General features: G+C 37.8%; 1 protein-coding gene across 5 annotated transcripts in view; it reads right to left on the bottom strand.

Moving 5' to 3' along the window:
• The window catches only part of NECTIN3 (nectin cell adhesion molecule 3), a 118,430-nt gene that overhangs the window by 31,899 nt on the left and 68,067 nt on the right, over positions 1–18,464 (bottom strand). For 4 of the 5 annotated variants that reach the window (XR_005583781.1, XR_005583782.1, XM_039485361.1 and 1 more), the window contains exon 6: positions 1,745–1,883. Coding sequence is in view for 3 of the 5 variants with exons in the window: in XM_039485361.1 (XP_039341295.1) it covers positions 1,745–1,883 (139 nt within the window). In the remaining 2 variants the exon portion in view is untranslated. Of the gene's footprint in view, positions 1–1,744; positions 1,884–9,216; positions 11,427–18,464 lie in introns of those variants that run through there. The other variant, XM_039485353.1, reaches the window with a different exon arrangement.

The following is an 18,464-nucleotide window of genomic DNA, read 5'->3' on the forward strand; positions in this document are numbered from 1 at the left end:
TCGATTGCAGCAGTGCCAATCTACCAATAAGTGTAGACATGCTCTAAATGTGCATCTTCTAATCCCAGGGTCTTCCCTGACTATCAACTTACCTGTTATTAAACCCATACATTTAGTCTCATTTGGAACAAATGGTTGAAACTATAATGAAAATATAAGAAATTCTATCATTAGAATGTTTATCAGGCTGGTTATTTTTTATGTTGAAACTAATTTACTGTTACCTCATGCTTTATACTTCAAGGACAACAACTTTTTTCCTTACTACCAGTTACCTCTAAGACAACGTTGTCCCTTTAGGTTTTGTTAGATTTCTATCAACTCCTAAATGGAAACTGTATTATTTTTTCTGATATAACAATTGTTACAACATTAACTGGCAACAAGTGTTTTTAAAAACACTAACAGATTATAGGTTGAATATAGGTTTCTTTAAATACTAAGGTAGCATGGTTATGCAATTTACTTCAACTTACTAAGCCACACAGTGTCCTGAAGCATTTTTAAATCCATTGTAGTTTTAAAGATGATAAAACTATATGTAAGAAAGCATAGGCAACTAACTTATGGAGTAGGCATTTCCAACCTTTTTTAAAGTGAGTTTTTCCAGTACTTGTTTGCTGTAACTCTATGACAAAGAACTGATTTTTTTAAAAAAGGTATCTTTAGAGTACCTCAATAATTTAAGGATGTGTCTGTTCAATTACCAGCTATATTTGTTGCATCTTAAGGGCACAAACAAATCCTTGTAGGCATTTTTTCTCCAATTTAGGAATACTCCCAGGACAGCTGTTTCACCACCTTATGAGCAAAGCTCCCAAGTGTATAGGAGTTATTTTTACATGCTCCAATAACTGGTTTGGACCACATTTTCAACCATGTACTAAAGCTTCCTTTTAAGAACATGAAATTTTCAGCCTAAAAGCTGGTTTTTCCTCATTTTAAGTACATAATCTCAGGAGATGTAGTTTTAATCTTAACTATGACACTGCTCCTTCAGTGCTGTTATTTCAGAGAACATGTAACTGCCACTTGGAGGTGGGGAGGTTTCTTAATTTCAAACTAGACAGCCTTAACTCTGCTCCTCCTAGGGATCACAGTCTTATTACCCTCTAACTGCCATTCTTCACACAATTTTGCACTTACCTATCCACTACTAGTACAAGTTACTACACCAAACATCCATAATTTCTACTGTTGGAGAAAAAACCTGATAAATGAAAGCGCAGAAAGGTGACTCAAGGAGCCAAGGTAAATTTGAGATGTGCCATTTGCTATGTAGCTGTGGCAATAGTAAGTTGTATGCTTGTGGGTGGGGATAAATGTTATTTACTGTTAGGTACATTAATTCTTTGATTTTTGTTTGTTTGTTGTGTTTTGTGTACTAACTTTAACTGCTTCACCAGTCTTTTATATTTTAGTTGTAACAGATGTTAAAAGAGTATTGTGTACTACGGCACTTTAAAAAATAAACACAAACCTTTTTTTGCCTTGGAAACAGCCATGCTTTTCTAGGGAAAATATACTTAACATACTTAGTTTAACTATGCTGGTTTTTTCTTTTTATAAATCCTGGTGATTCCGCATTGTTCAATTTCTCAACACCACTTTTGGGTTCAGAGACTGACTGTAGCACATACTAAAGTTTTGTTTCTTACAAAGTAGCTATAGCATTTAGGCAACTACAAATACAGCCAAATACTTCATGCTTATTGTTTCGAGTTTAAGAAATTAAGATACTTACACTTTGTCAAGGTAGGATGGCCTTTTTTTCTTTGGAGTCAATAGCACTGTCACAAAGATGGTAATGATAAACAGAGCAAGAACTGCTCCAATTACAGCCCCCGCTACAGCTACAGAAGATGTCTGTTTAAATGGCACATCTGTAACGTAATGCACCACAGATTATCCTTTCCAGGTATTTTGTGTTTTCCATCCTCACAAAGCTAGTTATTTAAGCAACATTTTGGAAACTATCATATCTACTTGCATCATCATGCAAAAGCTGTTTTTATAGTCTAAGATGCTCTTTCAAAGTCTTCATAATCAATGCCATCTGCCCAGCTCCCATTAACTATTCTTAACAAGATAGTTTGTAGATAAAGAAAAGGTAGTTTATGAATAAACAAGCTCTATTTTACGCCTTTGAGATTAATAAAATCAGTGAAGAAAACAATACAGTAACAGCATGCTTTTATTACTATTTCACACTTAAAGGGACAGTGCAATACACTCAGGTGGCAGCTTTTTTAAAAAACAAACAAACGATTGAGGGTTGCAAAAACTGGGACCAAGCAAATTAGTTTTAAAGAAAAAAAATGAACAGACTGCTGGCAGCAGTTAACATGCAAAAATACTAATAAGTTAATACTTACCAAAACCACTCAATACCATGTCATCGCCAAGACCGAACGCTTTTAGGAAGCATTAACAATTTTCAGTGCATGTCTTATTTTGACCAAGTTTTAACGAAATTGCTACTCTAAACAGACTTCTAGAAAATTTCCTTTGAGATTTCAAGCAACTCCCAACAACATTAAATATAAGTACTTTATGTGATAACTGAAATTCAAATCACTGCTGACTTGAATTTCAAATACATGTTTATATCAGACTTAATAGATTTGATCCATTTATTAATAGTTTCAAGTCCTAACTGCTACAGTTGTTCTCATCTCCCCCCAGTATTTTAGATGTGGTTGGAAGCTTCAAATGGAAGCTTTTCAATTGCAAACACCTTGCCATGTGCAAACTAGTGATTTTGCCCAAGTTCAATAATTGTTCTTCACAGTAAGCATATCAAAAGGTATCAGCACTAGAAAAAAAACTTCCACGAAATTTAGAGGAAAAGGACAGGAATTCAAAATTTAACAGTAAAATATAGCTAAATGTGAGCTTTGAGATCTGGGATAGTTGGTACTAGTTTAGAAAAACCAGTCACTATTAGTGAGCTGAACAGTAAGTGTAGACATGCCCTAAATGTGCACCTTTTAACTGCAGGCTCTTCCCTGACCATCAGCTTACCTGTTATTAAACCCATACATTTAGTCTCATTTGGGACAAATAGTAGCACTTCTTACATATTTCATTATAGTTTCAAGCACTGACGTTGAAACCATACTTTATTGTTACTTCATGTTTGTTTTTAATCATGAGAAAACACCCTTTTTCCATCCACTTGAGTGGATTATTTTCAATCAGCCAGATTACACTCCCCATAGGAACATCCTTCCAGTTTAATATTCCACACCATAGAATTTTACAGCACCATTTATTTGGGCCACTACAGTGTAGTTAAAGCTATTAAAAAAAACAAAAAACAAACTTCTGATGCAGCTGTATTATAGAGATCGTTGTTTCAAGTTTGTCTCCTTATCTCTCACAAAGAGACTGTTGGTCACTTTTCTACAAATGATAGGTCACCTCTCTCAAGTCTCTCTCCATATGCATAAGCCTCATATTAAAAAAAGCCTACCAAACTGAAAGTCACAATGGTACAATCTAGATTAATTTCCTCCTAAGGCATGGGGCTTCATTTTCTACTTCAAGCCTGAGGTTCACTCTGCTACTTGCCTCTTCTAACCACAAGCGAACTGGGCACATTCACAATATACTAACAGCCAAGTTTAAATCGCAGTATGTCTAGATTGCAACAGAACAGTACTTCAGAAACAGAGCTTGTCAGTTTGATTTTGTTTTTATGCACAGAGCCAAACAGCCAACTCATGTGCAGGCACTAATCCATCTGAAGCTGTGGATACCATGCATTCTTTTGAACTTCAACTGTCAAATACCTGAAACTGTGACAATCTGGCCTTTCAGCTTTTGGCCATCCACTATCCCACTGGCTTTTTACAGCCTTGGGCAGACTATGATATGCAAGCTTTCATTCCAGTTTCCCAGACCTCCTGTTTAGCTTCAAGTTCTATTGCTACGTAAGACCTGCCTTCACATCTCGTATATTACCTCTGTACAACTTCCCATGCTTGCTTGGGAGTGTACCATCTGCGTCTACTGCTTCTAGCCTGTAACTCATGAACCCCAAACTAAGACACTCTTTCTGTTAATCTTTTGTTTCATCCTCATTTTCCTCACCTCTTCGCTATTCAGTCAATATCTACTTTTCATCTCAATTCTGTCCCCCCCTCAGGTTCTCCACCTGTAAAGTCTATGGGTAGCTCAATGACTGACAGGAATAAGTACTTTCATACCACAAAAAGGGTCATTATTTTTACCTCAAGGTTTATCCTAATCTTCAAGACTCTAATTAGCTTCAACAGTTACTCCCCCAACCTGAACGACCATGGTACGGTACTGGTCTAATGGTTCAGTCCTCATTACGAGTGGACTGTCTCTGCAAACTCCAAAGCAACATTCCAAGGCTAAAATTCTATTTTTAAATGTGCTGTAGAATCAGGCAACAGTGAGATGCAAATTCCAATGGGACTGACAAGCACTAGGATGGAACCAAGGACTTCAACAAGAGAAAGTAAGATGCTACTCCTGAAGTGCTTATCAGACTTGATAGAATTCTTTGCATAGGAAACTGTAGAACAACAGTCATCAAGACAAGTATTTTAGCCAGCCCCACATGAAGAGTACTTTCTCTGGAAAGCCTAAAGACCCAAGTTCTGCCACAATTCCACCTTCAGGCACTTCACTTTAAAAACTCCAGAGCTCTGATCAATAAGCTTCACTACTTGACATTCAAGGGTTGATATTTGACACCCACACAACCGGCCAGAATAAGGTACTCTTGGTGAAGAAAGGGTAACAAAATAGCCATTAATGGTTTTTAGTTTTGTCTCCTAGCTATTTTTGCTGTCAATGACCAGATTAAAAAAACAAAAAACACCTAATTATTGTAGATGAACCCTATCAAATTGACATGACTGAACCCATGCCAGAGGGTATCCAGGATATTAGTACAGTGCAATTGGTCAACTTCACAAGCAATAAAAGTCTTCAACTATTATCTTTTTGGGAAGAAAGCTATTTGATGGAAAGATTTCCAAAGACACCTAACATACTAATACATTGTACTGTACATTCCTTGGACTGGGATTTGACCTTCTCCTGGAGTTGGCCTTTCACGGAGGAATTTGTTTTTTCCCCTCGCTGCTTTAAGTTGTCTAGTAAAGATCATAGCCACTGGGACTGAAAGGCTGCAGGTGGAAGAAAAAAAAAAACCAGGATGCTGCCTTTTAATCCCTTGCAGTAAAAGTAACCATTTGAACGATGTGAATATGACTTCACTGAGGGAGTATTTTTCAGCCTTTGTATATTTGCAGGCTTTGTTTCATTTTACAGAGTGAGAGGATATACAGAGTGACGACCAAAATACAAAAGGAGTGCTTAAAGACGATAAAGTCATTGCGGAGAAACTAAATGGATTCTTTGCTTCAGTCTTCACGGCTGAGGATGTTAGAGAGATTCCCAAACCTGAGCCGGCTTTTGTAGGTGACAAATCTGAGGAACTGTCACAGATTGAAGTGTCACTAGAGGAGGTTTTGGAATTAATTGATAATGTTGAGTTTAACAAGTCACCGGGACCAGATGGCATTCACCCAAGAGTTCTGAAAGAACTCAAATGTGAAGTTGCGGAACTATTAACTAAGGTTTGTAACCTGTCCTTTAAATCGGCTTCGGTACCCAATGACCAATGAAGGTAGCTAATGTAACGCCAATATTTAAAAAGGGCTCTAGGGGTGATCCTGGCAATTACAGACCGGTAAGTCTAACGTCGGTACCGGGCAAACTAGTCAAAACAATAGTTAAGAATAAAATTGTCAGACACATAGAAAAACAAACTCTTGAGCAATAGTCAACATGGTTTCTGTAAAGGGAAATCGTGTCTTACTAATCTATTACAGTTCTTTGAAGGGGTCAACAAACATGTGGACAAGGGGGATCCGGTGGACATAGTGTACTTAGATTTCCAGAAAGCCTTTGACAAGGTCCCTCACCAAAGGCTCTCACGTAAATTAATCTGTCATGGGATAAAAGGGAAGGTCCTTTCATGGATTGAGAACAGGTTAAAGGACAGGGAACAAAGGGTAGGAATTAATGGTAAATTCTCAGAATGGAGAGGGGTAACTAGTGGTGTTCCCCAAAGGTCAGTCCTAGGACCAATCCTAATCAATTTATTCATAAATGATCTGGAGAAAGGGGTAAACAGTGAGGTGGCAAAGTTTGCAGATGATACTAAACTACTCAAGATAGTTAAGACCAAAACAGATTGTGAAGAACTTCAAAAAGATCTCACAAAACTAAGTGACTGGGCAACAAAATGGCAACTGAAATTTAATGTGGATAAATGTAAAGTAATGCACACTGGAAAAAATAACCTCAACTAAACATACAATATGATGGGGGCAAATTTAGCTACAACGAGTCAGGAAAAAGATCTTGGAGTCATCGTGGATAGTTCTCTGAAGATGTCCATGCAGCGTGCAGAGGCGGTCAAAAAAGCAAACAGGATGTTAGGAATCATTAAAAAGGGGATAGAGAATAAGACTGAGAATATATTATTGCCCTTATATAAATCCATGGTACACCCACATCTCGAATACTGTGTACAGATGTGGTCTCCTCACCTCAAAAAAGATATTCTAGCACTAGAAAAGGTTCAGAAAAGGGCAACTAAAATGATTAGGGGTTTAGAGAGGGTCCCATACGAGGAAAGATTAAAGAGGCTAGGACTCTTCAGCTTGGAAAAGAGAAGACTAAGGGGGGATATGATAGAGGTATATAAAATCATGAGTGATGTTGAGAAAGTGGATAAGGAAAAGTTATTTACTTATTCCCATAATACAAGAACTAGGGGTCACCAAATGAAATTAATAGGCAGCAGGTTTAAAACAAATAAAAGGAAGTTCTTCTTCTTCACGCAGCGCACAGTCAACTTGTGGAACTCCTTACCTGAGGAGGTTGTGAAGGCTAGGACTATAACAATGTTTAAAAACAGGACTGGATAAATTCATGGTGGCTAAGTCCATAAATGGCTATTAGCTAGGATGGGTAAGAATGGTGTCCCTAGCCTCTGTTCGTCAGAGGATGGAGATGGATGGCAGGAGAGAGATCACTTGATCATTGCCCGTTAGGTTCACTCCCTCTGGGGCACCTGGCATTGGCCACTGTCGGTAGACAGATATTAGGCTAGATGGACCTTTGGTCTGACCCAGTACGGCCGTTCTTATGATATTTTGGCACTATTGGTTCGCTATCTGATCCTGCTTTTCTTAAGAGCATCCACAAGCATGTGTCAGATATGTGGAGTGGCTTGCCATGGAGTCATGTTGACCCAGGTGAAGAGATCAAGTGTTGCTTTAATTGTTACTATTACCACACTGAATTCCCTGGTGTTATTCCCAATCGCTCACACAACAAAATGGGAAGCAACAGATCAGTGGATAGAGTGGCAGGCAAGGAGCCACTGAATACATATTATTGGGACGGTGATAATCACAGGGTCATCTGTGGTGCTAAGCAAGTTTATTCCTAGAGCTTCGCTCCATTCTAGACACAAAATTCCTGGAAAAAAAATAAAGTGATCTATTCTCCAGGGGATTCTTGGTAGTCAGTGTGCTGATGAGGAATGTCTATGGCAGGAGACACCTCCTAAACCATGGGTTCTCAAACTGGGGGTCGGGACCCCTCAGGGGGTTGTGAGGTTATTACATGGGGGTTTGCAAGCTGTCAGGTTCCACACCAAACCCCGCTTTGCCTCCAGCATTTATAATGGTGTTATACATTAAAAACACATTTTTATATATTTAAGGCAGGGTCGCACTCAGAGGCTTGCTGTGTGAAAGGGGTCACCAGTACAAAAGTCTGAAAACCCCTGTCCTAGACTGTCTGGTTAGTTAAGCAAAGAAGGCAGCAGGAAGAGTCTCAGAGGCAAATACAGAGTAACAAACTCCATCACACTGCACTGGTCAGAAATTTTGTTGAGTCATAACTTCTGTCAGAATGAGTTAAGTCATCCAAGAAACAGCTTTTGCTTTCAAGAAGGTAATGTGTCCAAATACTTAATAAACATTGTTAACTGTTCTCTTAACTGAAATGAAGTCATTAATTATTTTAAGTGACTAATTAACATACTGTTAATAATTAAGGTAGAACTGTCCTTAAGTATCAACCATGCTAATTACTTAAGTTTCTCTACATATGCTATTTTGAAAGGCAGTTAAATATGTAGAGCAGGGGTAGGCAACCTATGGCACAGGTGCCGAAGTCGGCACGTGAGCTGATTTTCAGAGATATTTTTCAAAGTACTAGTGACACTGAAACAATTCTAGTTGAAGGCTGATTTAAAAAAAAATTTTTGGTGACAAACTTAATGTACATATATTTGGGTGGGAGCTTTAGCTCACTATTGCATGTCTTTCAATCAGTTCTGCACACTACCTGTATTCAAGAACTCAATTTAACAGCAGAAGTTTATTTCACACAACAACTATTCATACTTACAATCAATTCTCTATTTACAGCAAACATACATCAAGTAAGAAACACTGCAACTTTTTTGGAGTCTTAACTACCACCAACCTCTTCAGTTTAAAAATTTTAACTCTAAGTTTAATAATTTAAGATGGTGAAGAACACTTAAGAGTATAGGAAATACCCATCTCTAAATCTCAACTTGTTACAAAAACCAAAACCTACCGAAGGCCCAAATTGTCTCACATGGACATCAAGTTTACAGTTAAGGTTCTCTTAAGTTAAATTATCTCTCAGAGACAGCAAGTTCTATATATAGAATCTGATCCACTTACTTCAGTGGACTTTGGAGTAGACACTTGTGTGTTATAAGAATTCATTTGCATGAGTTTACACCTGAGCATGACCCCCTTGCTATTGTGCTAAGTTGAGACTTTGGTCAATTAGTTTAATATACATCACACATAACTCTCAATTATGAACCTAACTAGCCTTAGGAAACCGTTTTAATCTTTATATGAATTTACTAGTCTATCCTTCATTTTTGAAGGCATGCAGTCATTTGGAATCACAGACTACTGTCAAAAGCCTAATACAGATACCGTATTTATTGTAAAGCTCTATTTAAATACTCTGTCATTTTGCAGTGTTTTTACTACTAAAGGAAACATTGAAACAAGTAGCCATTAAGCATCCTTAAAATTCTGGCCCAAGCTTGTAAAATTTTTATTTGTGTGGCACTCTCCCCACCCCCCCCCATCCCCACCCCCGGCACCCCACCAAGTTTTTTCATTTCTGGACTTCAACATTAAGGCAAGTTTTCCTGGATAAGAGTTTTTAACTCATGCACGTCAAGTTGAGAGCTTAAAATATGAATTTCACCACAGAACTGTTTATCACCTCTAATTTTTACAATTTAACTGCTGTCAAACTAGATTCTGAATTAACTTCATTCAGATTCCATTCTATTCATTTGCAAAGCTGAGGTAGTGAACCTACTACTGAAGAAGAGGCAAGGTTGTTCCAGCTCTTGAAATTGACTTCCAAGCATGCAATTTCATTTCTAGTAACCATCTCCTTCTCCTAGCTACAAGACTGCTTAATGTTTTAGTCAACAGTTCCACTTGTTTATTTGCAACAAAGCAAACCAATGCAATACAAACAAACCCAACTGAGTAATACATACAACTGCTGTTCTGGGGATTCCACAGTGTACAAATTATTTTTTAACAGCATTAAATAGCAATATTTATTTCCCTACTTCCTTTATTTTAAATAGCACTTTTTTAAACCCTTTTCATAAATATGCTTTTTTAAAAAAAAAAGTATGCTGAACTGTTAAAAGTGGTGATGTAATCACAAAAGATTGTAAAAATTTGCCCTTTACCTTTTAATGTTCTGCACACTATGTTATGCTGTATTCTACTAGAATCTTAAACTTGTATATCTTAGCTATATTAACGCCATTTGTTTCCCCCATACACTTAGAATTTATGTCTAATTGAGACCTAACCTTGTATTTCCCAATCCCCAGTGAAAACTTTCCAGGCATCATCTTATTTCTAGTTGAAAGTTCTCTCTCTCTTTTTAAGTTCGAGAATCAGTTTTTGATCTCATGTGAAGTACAGGACTATAACTGACAAATTCTGTATATAGACTAATAGTACTTTTTGGAAATGAACTGTAGTGTAAAAAAAATGGTTCTCAAAAATCAACTACAAGACAAAACCTTCCATATATTCATTGTTATTCCTCTAAAAACTCCTTCACTGAGAATTCTAACTTTTTCAATGCAACATGTTTTCTTTAAAAGTTACCACTAACTATGAACATATTACAGGAAGGCTCATTAAAACAAAGAGGTGTTCAATTTTGTGTAGAAAAGTAAAATATATCTTTGAAAAAACAGATTTAAGCAAATCCATGTTTTTGCATGGTAAAAAATTACTTAAGAATTGAATTTACCTTAGATAAACTTCAGCTTTGAGACTAATTCACTTGTTTTTGTCTAATATATATAAAAACCCATATGCTTAAGAAAGATTATACTTGATCATAGTCTCAGGTAAACAGTTTTTAAATCACAAAGCCAAGACAGTTGCTTTTTAATTCTAACGTTGTATGGTAACTTTAATTTAGCACTTGGTTCTTACATGTGCTGTAGACGAATAAAGCATTATGCATCAAAATTCCAATATTTTCAAAGACAGTAGTACAGCATTGAAAAATCATAAAGCAGCTCAGATACATTTAACCCAGATTTTTACAATATCAAAAGCTTGAAAATCAACTTCAAAAAGCTTGTTTTTCCTCAAGTAAAAATATAAACAACCTGAAAATGATCAACTAATGAATGGAACTGTATGAATCAAGTTAAGGTATCAGTGGTTACTACACATACCACTCCTTCCGGGAGATTACTGAGCCATCTACATGTGACACAAAGTCTTCTTCATTGTCATCATAACATTCGCCAACCATGTACTTCATTCCCAGTGTTCCTCCTTCATAATAATCCATTGGTCTTTCATACCGTTCTTGGTACCTGTTAATATTGTCTACATTGTTCCACTCTGGTTTGTCTGGGTCTTCTAAATAATCTTTTGATATTAGACTGTTCACTGGATGTTTTATTTCTTTTTTTATACTGTCAGGGTAAGAATCCACATCATCTGATTGGAGAACATCTATTTGAGACTCTTTTTGCATATCTGATGGTGGAATGTAGTTCTTAGCAAAGTAGTCACCACGGAACGTCCGTCTTCTCCTATAGCAGATAATTCCAACCAAAACACTTACAAGTATCAGAAAGAGAGCCCCACCCACTGCACTAGCGATGATGATACCCCAATTGTCTTCCTGCATTGCTGGCAAGGTTGATGTTGGAAAATGTATTAGTTTTGGTTCTGTTGCTAAACCTGTGATGCCATCAGTTGAAGGATGCCATGGAACCGTGGGTGGTCGTGTAGTAGTAGTAGGAGGATCTAATGGAAAGAGGAATAGGGTAGACAAGACACAGAAAAGGCAAAGAATGTCAATGCAAGCTAAATCAGTAGAGGGTTTATAAGAAAGCCAAGTTGATGAATATGTAACTATGTTGTTCTCTACTAACAGACAATAGTTTTTCATTCTTAAACTTCTAAGACGTTTGAGCAATTATAAAGTACTTTGCAATACAGATTATAGTTTTTCAACTGATTCTGAATTGTCTTCTGTGTATTCATTTTGGGCTATAGGATAAGCAGAGTGGGGAACTGCTTTTGTAGCACAAAAGCAATCACTGTCAAATTTTAAAGTAACTATTAATTCGCATGAAAGAATGGAGAAGTTCCTTTTCAGTTTATGTAGATTTTAGAGTTTACTATTTCCAACCAGTTTGATCTCATCCATGGAGAATATTATTTACCACAAAAAAACAAAACAAAACCAATCACTAACCAATTCCTCAGCCAAAGGTAAGAAATATTGGTTGAAAAATTAATACTGGCGAAGGTCAAATAGTATCTTCACTTAACAAACTTATTAAATTTTGAAATTGTTCAGTGCATTGAAACAAACTCTTAAAGAATGAAAAACTATACTGTGTGTGCTAAGTTAGCAGAAAGTAAGCTATTGATTTTAATTATTCTCCCCAAAACGTTGGCTGTGTTAATAGAACCTCAACAGCCTAAGTGGGGAATGGTGAAGGAATTCAAAGTTAAATTGTTATGCAGTTCTCTACTTATGAATTTTCTTTTAAGAGAATGATGTCAGTGTAACAATGCAACTTTATATTTTAAACCACTGTTTTAGAAAAATATTCTACAGAAACCAGTTGAACAAAGTCACTAAAAATAGTTTTCTGCAGTATGTAATAGTACATTTCCAGAACGTCAATTGGTTTAAACTCTTGTTTTTAAGAATTTTTTTTTTTAAATTTCTAAGTTCCCTGTCTCCTTCCTAATGGCATACATTCAAGTTATATCTCTCAACAGTATGCACTGAAGCATCACTTGTACAACCCCAGCAGCAGATTTTAGGAGATCCTTTTTTCTTCTGATTTTCTAAGTCAACTGGTGATGTATATGCTTCTATATGTAAGAACCATCAGGAGTCATATAAGACTGCCCAATATCTGCAAGTGGTTTAAAATAAAGTGACTTCATGATCTCTTAAATTTCAAAATCACAAACAATATATTAAGTATGATTTCTTAAGTGTTGTAGGGGGAGGGATAGCTCAGTGGTTTGAGCATTGGCCTGCTAAACCCAGGGTTGTGAGTTCAATCTTTGAGGGGGCCTCTTAGGGATCTGAGGCAAAAATTGGTCCTGCTAGTGAAGGCAGGGGGCTGGACTCGATGACCTTTCAAGGTCCCTTCCAGTTCTAGGAGATTGGTATATCTCCAATTATTACCTTTTATTACCTTTTTCAAGTATCAATTAGTAGCTTATCACCAGCTACTTAATCCAAGAGTTGTTAAAACTGAAAAATTTTGACTGATTGACTTCAGTTTACATTTTAGAGAGAATATTAAAAAAACTGCTTACACAATAGATACCCAAGTATCAAGCTATCTTTAACTCATTCTTAACACTGTTTGTTACTAATGAGGCAACTAAACATCAATAGTGAAACTAATGAGAATGGTTAAAGTAGCATTTAAGCTACTCAGCCTGAAATGGTAGTAACTCAACAAAACTAGAAGTAAGATCCAAAAAATTCAGTGCCTCTGACAAATGCAATGTTTACAGGCTCTTATTGAGCAATGTTTTTCCATTTAAAAAAAATAGGTAATACTAACAATTGTGTAAAATTGGTTATAAAATTCTTATGCTATGTTGAATAATTTATCTTTTCAATGCACACAATACTTACTGCAATTGATTTTTTCCATCTGCACTTCATATGTATTGTGTCATGTAACAATTTACGTGTGTTGCCATGTTCTGTTCAATGTATTTACTGCTAGTTTTGTAAAAAATCTTTTGAAAGCAACAAACTGAGGCCCACTCAGGTCCATGGTGATTTGTTAACACATCTATACATAAAGTGAATTTAAGATAAGAAAGGAGAGAAGATGCACTAAAGTAATGAACAAAAGGAATTCAGATGATTTTAGTGATCCAGAAGTTCAACCTGAAGTGAAAAAAAACTTTGTTTCATCCTATAAAGAAAAAGGATAGAAGTTTTAACAACCCCAATTTACCAGGATCATCATCATCCTTAGATTTAAGGGAAGAGATTGAAATCAGATCCCCTCCCCTCCACCCCCCCAATCAAGGCTGACAACTGTCTATTCTGTTAAAGAAATAAAGGTTAGATTCATAGCTACAACACTTCAGATGGCATCAGAACCAGGTAATGGGGGAAAACTCAAGTATTTAAGAAATAAATGACAGTGCTATAATCCTTCCTTAGTTCTCCTCACCAGAGAGAATTGTTTTTTTGAAATGTCATCCCTTAAATTCTTCCATTTGTGTTCAGAAGTAAGCAATACTTGCTTCCTGGAAAGCATTTTCCAATTGCCTGGAAGTAAAACCAGTGTCAACTGCAGATTTTTTGCTTTATTGATTTATATAGTGTTAAGGGGTCTATAAAATATTCTTAGTTGAAAACCTGAACTAGTGAGATTAATTTGAATATGTAATACTGTAGACAAGTTTTTCTTTACGTTATATTCCACAACCAGAATGTCTAAAAGGACTGCAAGAAGTAGCTCTCAAAGTGTCAATTAAAATAAGATTGCCTCAATTTTCATTTATGTATGTTCAAGTCGCTAGAAGATATAATCCAGAACACTTGTACTTTGTACCTACTTTAATCTAGGAGCCACGTATTTTGGAGACCTGACAATTCATACGCTTTAATTCATACAGCTATTAATGCTTCTCTGGTATTTTCTAAAACTGAACTCCAATGTCTTAAATGTCCTTTTAAATTTAACTTTTTCTGAAATAAAAGGTACAGCCTCCCCTTCTTCACCGAACTACCAAATGTTGGGGCCAGAATTTCTCCACTGTTGCTGCTGCAACAGCTCAAGGCCAAAACTTCCAGAAGCAAGCAAGCACTATTTTTTTTTCAGACATCTCATTTACAGGAAAGTATCTCATACCCAACCCAGTGAAATAGTATTTCATATTGGGCACCTGAACATTGAGGCACACAAAGTAATGATTCTATTTTGACAAACTTGGCCTGAGACAGTGGCTCTCAACCTTTCCAGACTACTGTACTCCTTTCAAGGGTCTGATTTGTCTTGCGTACCCCAAGTTTCACCTAACTTCAAAAACTGCTTACAAACTCAGACATAAAATTGCAAGTGCCACAGCACACTATTACTGAATAATTGCTTGCTTTTTCATTTTTACCATATATCTATAAAATAAATCAGTTGGAATATAAATATTGTACTTGCATTTCAGTGTATAGTATACAGAGCAGCATGAACAAGTCACTGTATGAAATTTTAGTCTGTACTGACTTTGCTAAGTGGGCTTTATGTAGTCTGTTGTAAAACTAGGCAAATATCTAGATGAGTTGATGTACCTCCTGAAAGACCCCTACGTACCCCCAGGGGTACACATACCCCTGGTTGACAACTGCTGGCCTAAGAGCTTCTTTAACTTTTATTTCCACTTCATCACATGCTAACCAATGAAGTAATACAGTTAATTTTATATAAAGCTAATTATCTGTCTCAACCCACTTACTTGTGCCTCCCCTAAGTTTATAGTCTAGAACCCCAAATAAGCACCTTCAACTGAAGGCTTACAATGCAGTACAATGGAGTATTATTACAATGGAGTATTATTGTTTCTGTTCAATATGTAATTTGTCTTTCAAGAATGAGACATTTCTGCCCTGATAATTTTCTGTTAGCAGCTTCACTCCTCATTTAAAATAAATAGATAATGCCTCTCACCTGCGGAATTCTGAAATGATCCAAAGTTGTTGTTTTAGACTCCAGGATTAAGCTGCACCCTTCAACTCAAGCCACTAGAAGATTTCTTCCAGAGCTGTAGGAACACTCCAGCAACCAATTAATATCAATCAGATGGTAACCTTAAGGTAATTAAGGTTAAGTCTCTCAAGAAAAAATTTCATTTCCTACTAGACTATCAGGGTGGGCTAAACAAGGAGACAAGCTGCTAACAGAAAGAAAATCATAACGCTCATTTCTCATTCTGCTGCATAGCTTCTCCTCAGAACAAACAGAAAGCTGGTAAGCAGTGATTCAAAGAAATGGGGGGTTGGGCAAGAAGCAAATTTTTAAATTATTACGATAGAATAGGAAAAAGCACAAGTCCCTCCTACCCATGATATAAAGCAAAAGCTTTATATAGTTTAAGGAATTATCTAGGAACTATCCCAATTGCATCTTCCTACCAAAGGATGCCTCCAATGTAATCAAAACCTACTTTGCAGATCTTCCCCAGCTGAAGCTCAGATACTCACTTCCCACAATGTCACTTGATGAATCATTTCCAGACACCTGACATGCCAACTAATTCAAATTTTTATCACTTTGCCTACAAGCACTCTGTACATCTCACTTCAGTCAAATGCCGAGGCCTTTACGCGTCACAGTACAACTAGCGTGTGTAAGCTTGAGATATCTTTAGAGCTCTAAGAATGCCTATCTATGCCACCTCATCTTCAAATGTACTGCTAAAGACTGGAACAAAACGATGGGACAGCCATTTCCCAGGATCTGTTAGAATTTCTGCTCTTGGTATGCATGCCCCACATGAGAGACTTTTTATTATTAACAGCATTGTTCTGTTGGGGGCTGTGCCGGCACTGTAAGAGTTCTCAAAACCATCGTTGCCAAGGAGACTTCTACTGCTCACAGTTCCTTTGCCAGTAAGAATTGGAAGTATTTGGACTCCTTAACTGCAATACACGTCATCACCAACTTGGAGTCTAACGCAGCTTCCTAGGAGTTTAATGCTTTGTATTAGTCACTGTGGATTTGTCTTGATTGACCTTGCGGCCGAGGGAGGCTAAGAGGTCTAAGGTCTTTTAAGTTGAGTGTCTGACCCACTGTGGAAAAGCACCTGTCAGACAGCTTAAAGGTACAGACTCCCTAGGTAGGCTACCATTAAACACAGGCCCATGGTAAAATACCTGAGGGGCCAAAGATAGAGTGAAGGGTAGAACACTGTACAGATAGTAAACCTCTCTACTATGAACCACAGAAACTGTGCTGGGAGGATTAAGATGTGGATATAAAGTGTCCTGCATGTACAGCACCACAAACCAATCCTTAGGATCCAGTGAGGGGATGGAAGAATCAAGGATGACGATCCAGAACGTGCCATGACAAATGAAGGCATTTAAACATCAGTGATCTAGGATAGGTGTCCACCCACCTTTTCACTTTGGAATCTATTACTAATTGGAGTAGATGCCCTTCCCTCTGAGTTACCTCCTCTACCACTCCCAATTTTGACAAGAAGTCTACTTCTTATTCTAGAAGCATCGCATGAAGAAGGATCCTTGAAGAGAGATGGGGTCAGAATAACATTCAACTAGCTGTAACACTCCTTATTTACTATCTTGAGGTCCCACTAGTCCGAGGTAACCCCAGTCTAAATTTCTTTAAATTAACAGGGGCAATTGCCAAATAGAAAAGGGGATTGATGCCTAGGTAGTCCAGCCAGGATCTTAACTATGCCATCACAACTATTTCCTGAACACTTGTCTCTGCTGCAGGTCTGTTAAGAAGATGGTGAATGAGCATCATGGATTAAGTCACTGGTGTTTCTTAGATGGCTCTGGAGGGATACAGGCCACAGTCAGGGGACTATTGTCTGAAAGAGGACTGAGGCATTTGAGGCTTATATACAGAAGCTGGGATATACATAAAGCCCTAGAGAAAGGGCTGTCGCTCTCCAATTTATTTTATAGTGCATTGCCTCATCTGTGATCATGCTGAGGATGAAATGGCAGTTTTTTCCATGGTCACTTGGACCTCAGAAGGGATATCTACCATCTGAAGCCAGGACCACCATCTCATGTCACTGCAGTTACCATGGTCCTAGCTGCCAAGTCCACTGCATCCAATGGTGCCCAGAGCACCATTACAGTGGTGAGCTGCCCTTCAGTCACGGAGGATCTTAGCTGCTCCTGATATTCATTGTCTGTTAAGAAGAGTTAATCCCATAACAGACTTGTAGTTTTCCAGGAGTACATGGTAGTTAGCAACTCCGCATTAGACACTCTGAGGAATATACTTTCTCTGACAAAGTCTAGTTTCTTAGGATCCTATTCTCTGATCACTGGCCAAGTTTGTGCTGAATTTTCCTGTGCAGCTTGGACTATGATCCAAGGCACTGGAAAAGTTACTCAAATCCCTTTGCTGGCACCTGATATCTCCTATCTGCATATTCGAAGCTTTGCTTGTGAAGGGGATGCTTACTTGTGTATTTTTGCAACCCATAGCCTCTCAAATTTGCATGACTTACCTCCATGAGCAGGCTGAGAGGAGTTCCGTGCTCCTGAGAAAGCCTTGCTGTGGCAGAGCTGTGGCTTCAGACAGGAGTCAAGACTCCCACCCAGCTTGTCCAACTCAAAAGCACCACACCCTGCCATTAAGAGCTTGCCCTCTGATGTTCCAGAAAAGCTGCACCTCTTAAGGTACGTCTACACTACGGGACTATTCCGAATTTGCATAAACTGGTTTTGTAAAACAGATTTTATAAAATCGAGTGCGCGCGGCCACACTAAGCACATTAATTCGGTGGTGTGCGTCCGCGGTCCGAGGCTCGCGTCGATTTCTGGAGCGTTGCACTGTGGGTAGCTATTCCCTAGCTATCCCACAGTTACCGCAGCCTTATTTCCGGGTTGAGATCCCAGTGCCTGATGGGGCAAAAATCATTGTCGCGGGTGGTTCTGGGTAAATGTCGTCAGTCACTCCTTCCTCCGGGAAAGCAACGGCAGACAAGCATTTCGCGGCTTTTTTCCCTGGATTGCCCTGGCAGATGCCATAGCATGGCAATCATGGAGCCTGTTTTGCCTTTTGTGACTGTCACCGTATGTGT

Source organism: Mauremys reevesii, linkage group 1, assembly GCF_016161935.1.
Source record: "Mauremys reevesii isolate NIE-2019 linkage group 1, ASM1616193v1, whole genome shotgun sequence".
In the NCBI taxonomy this organism is placed as follows: Eukaryota; Metazoa; Chordata; order Testudines; family Geoemydidae; genus Mauremys; species Mauremys reevesii.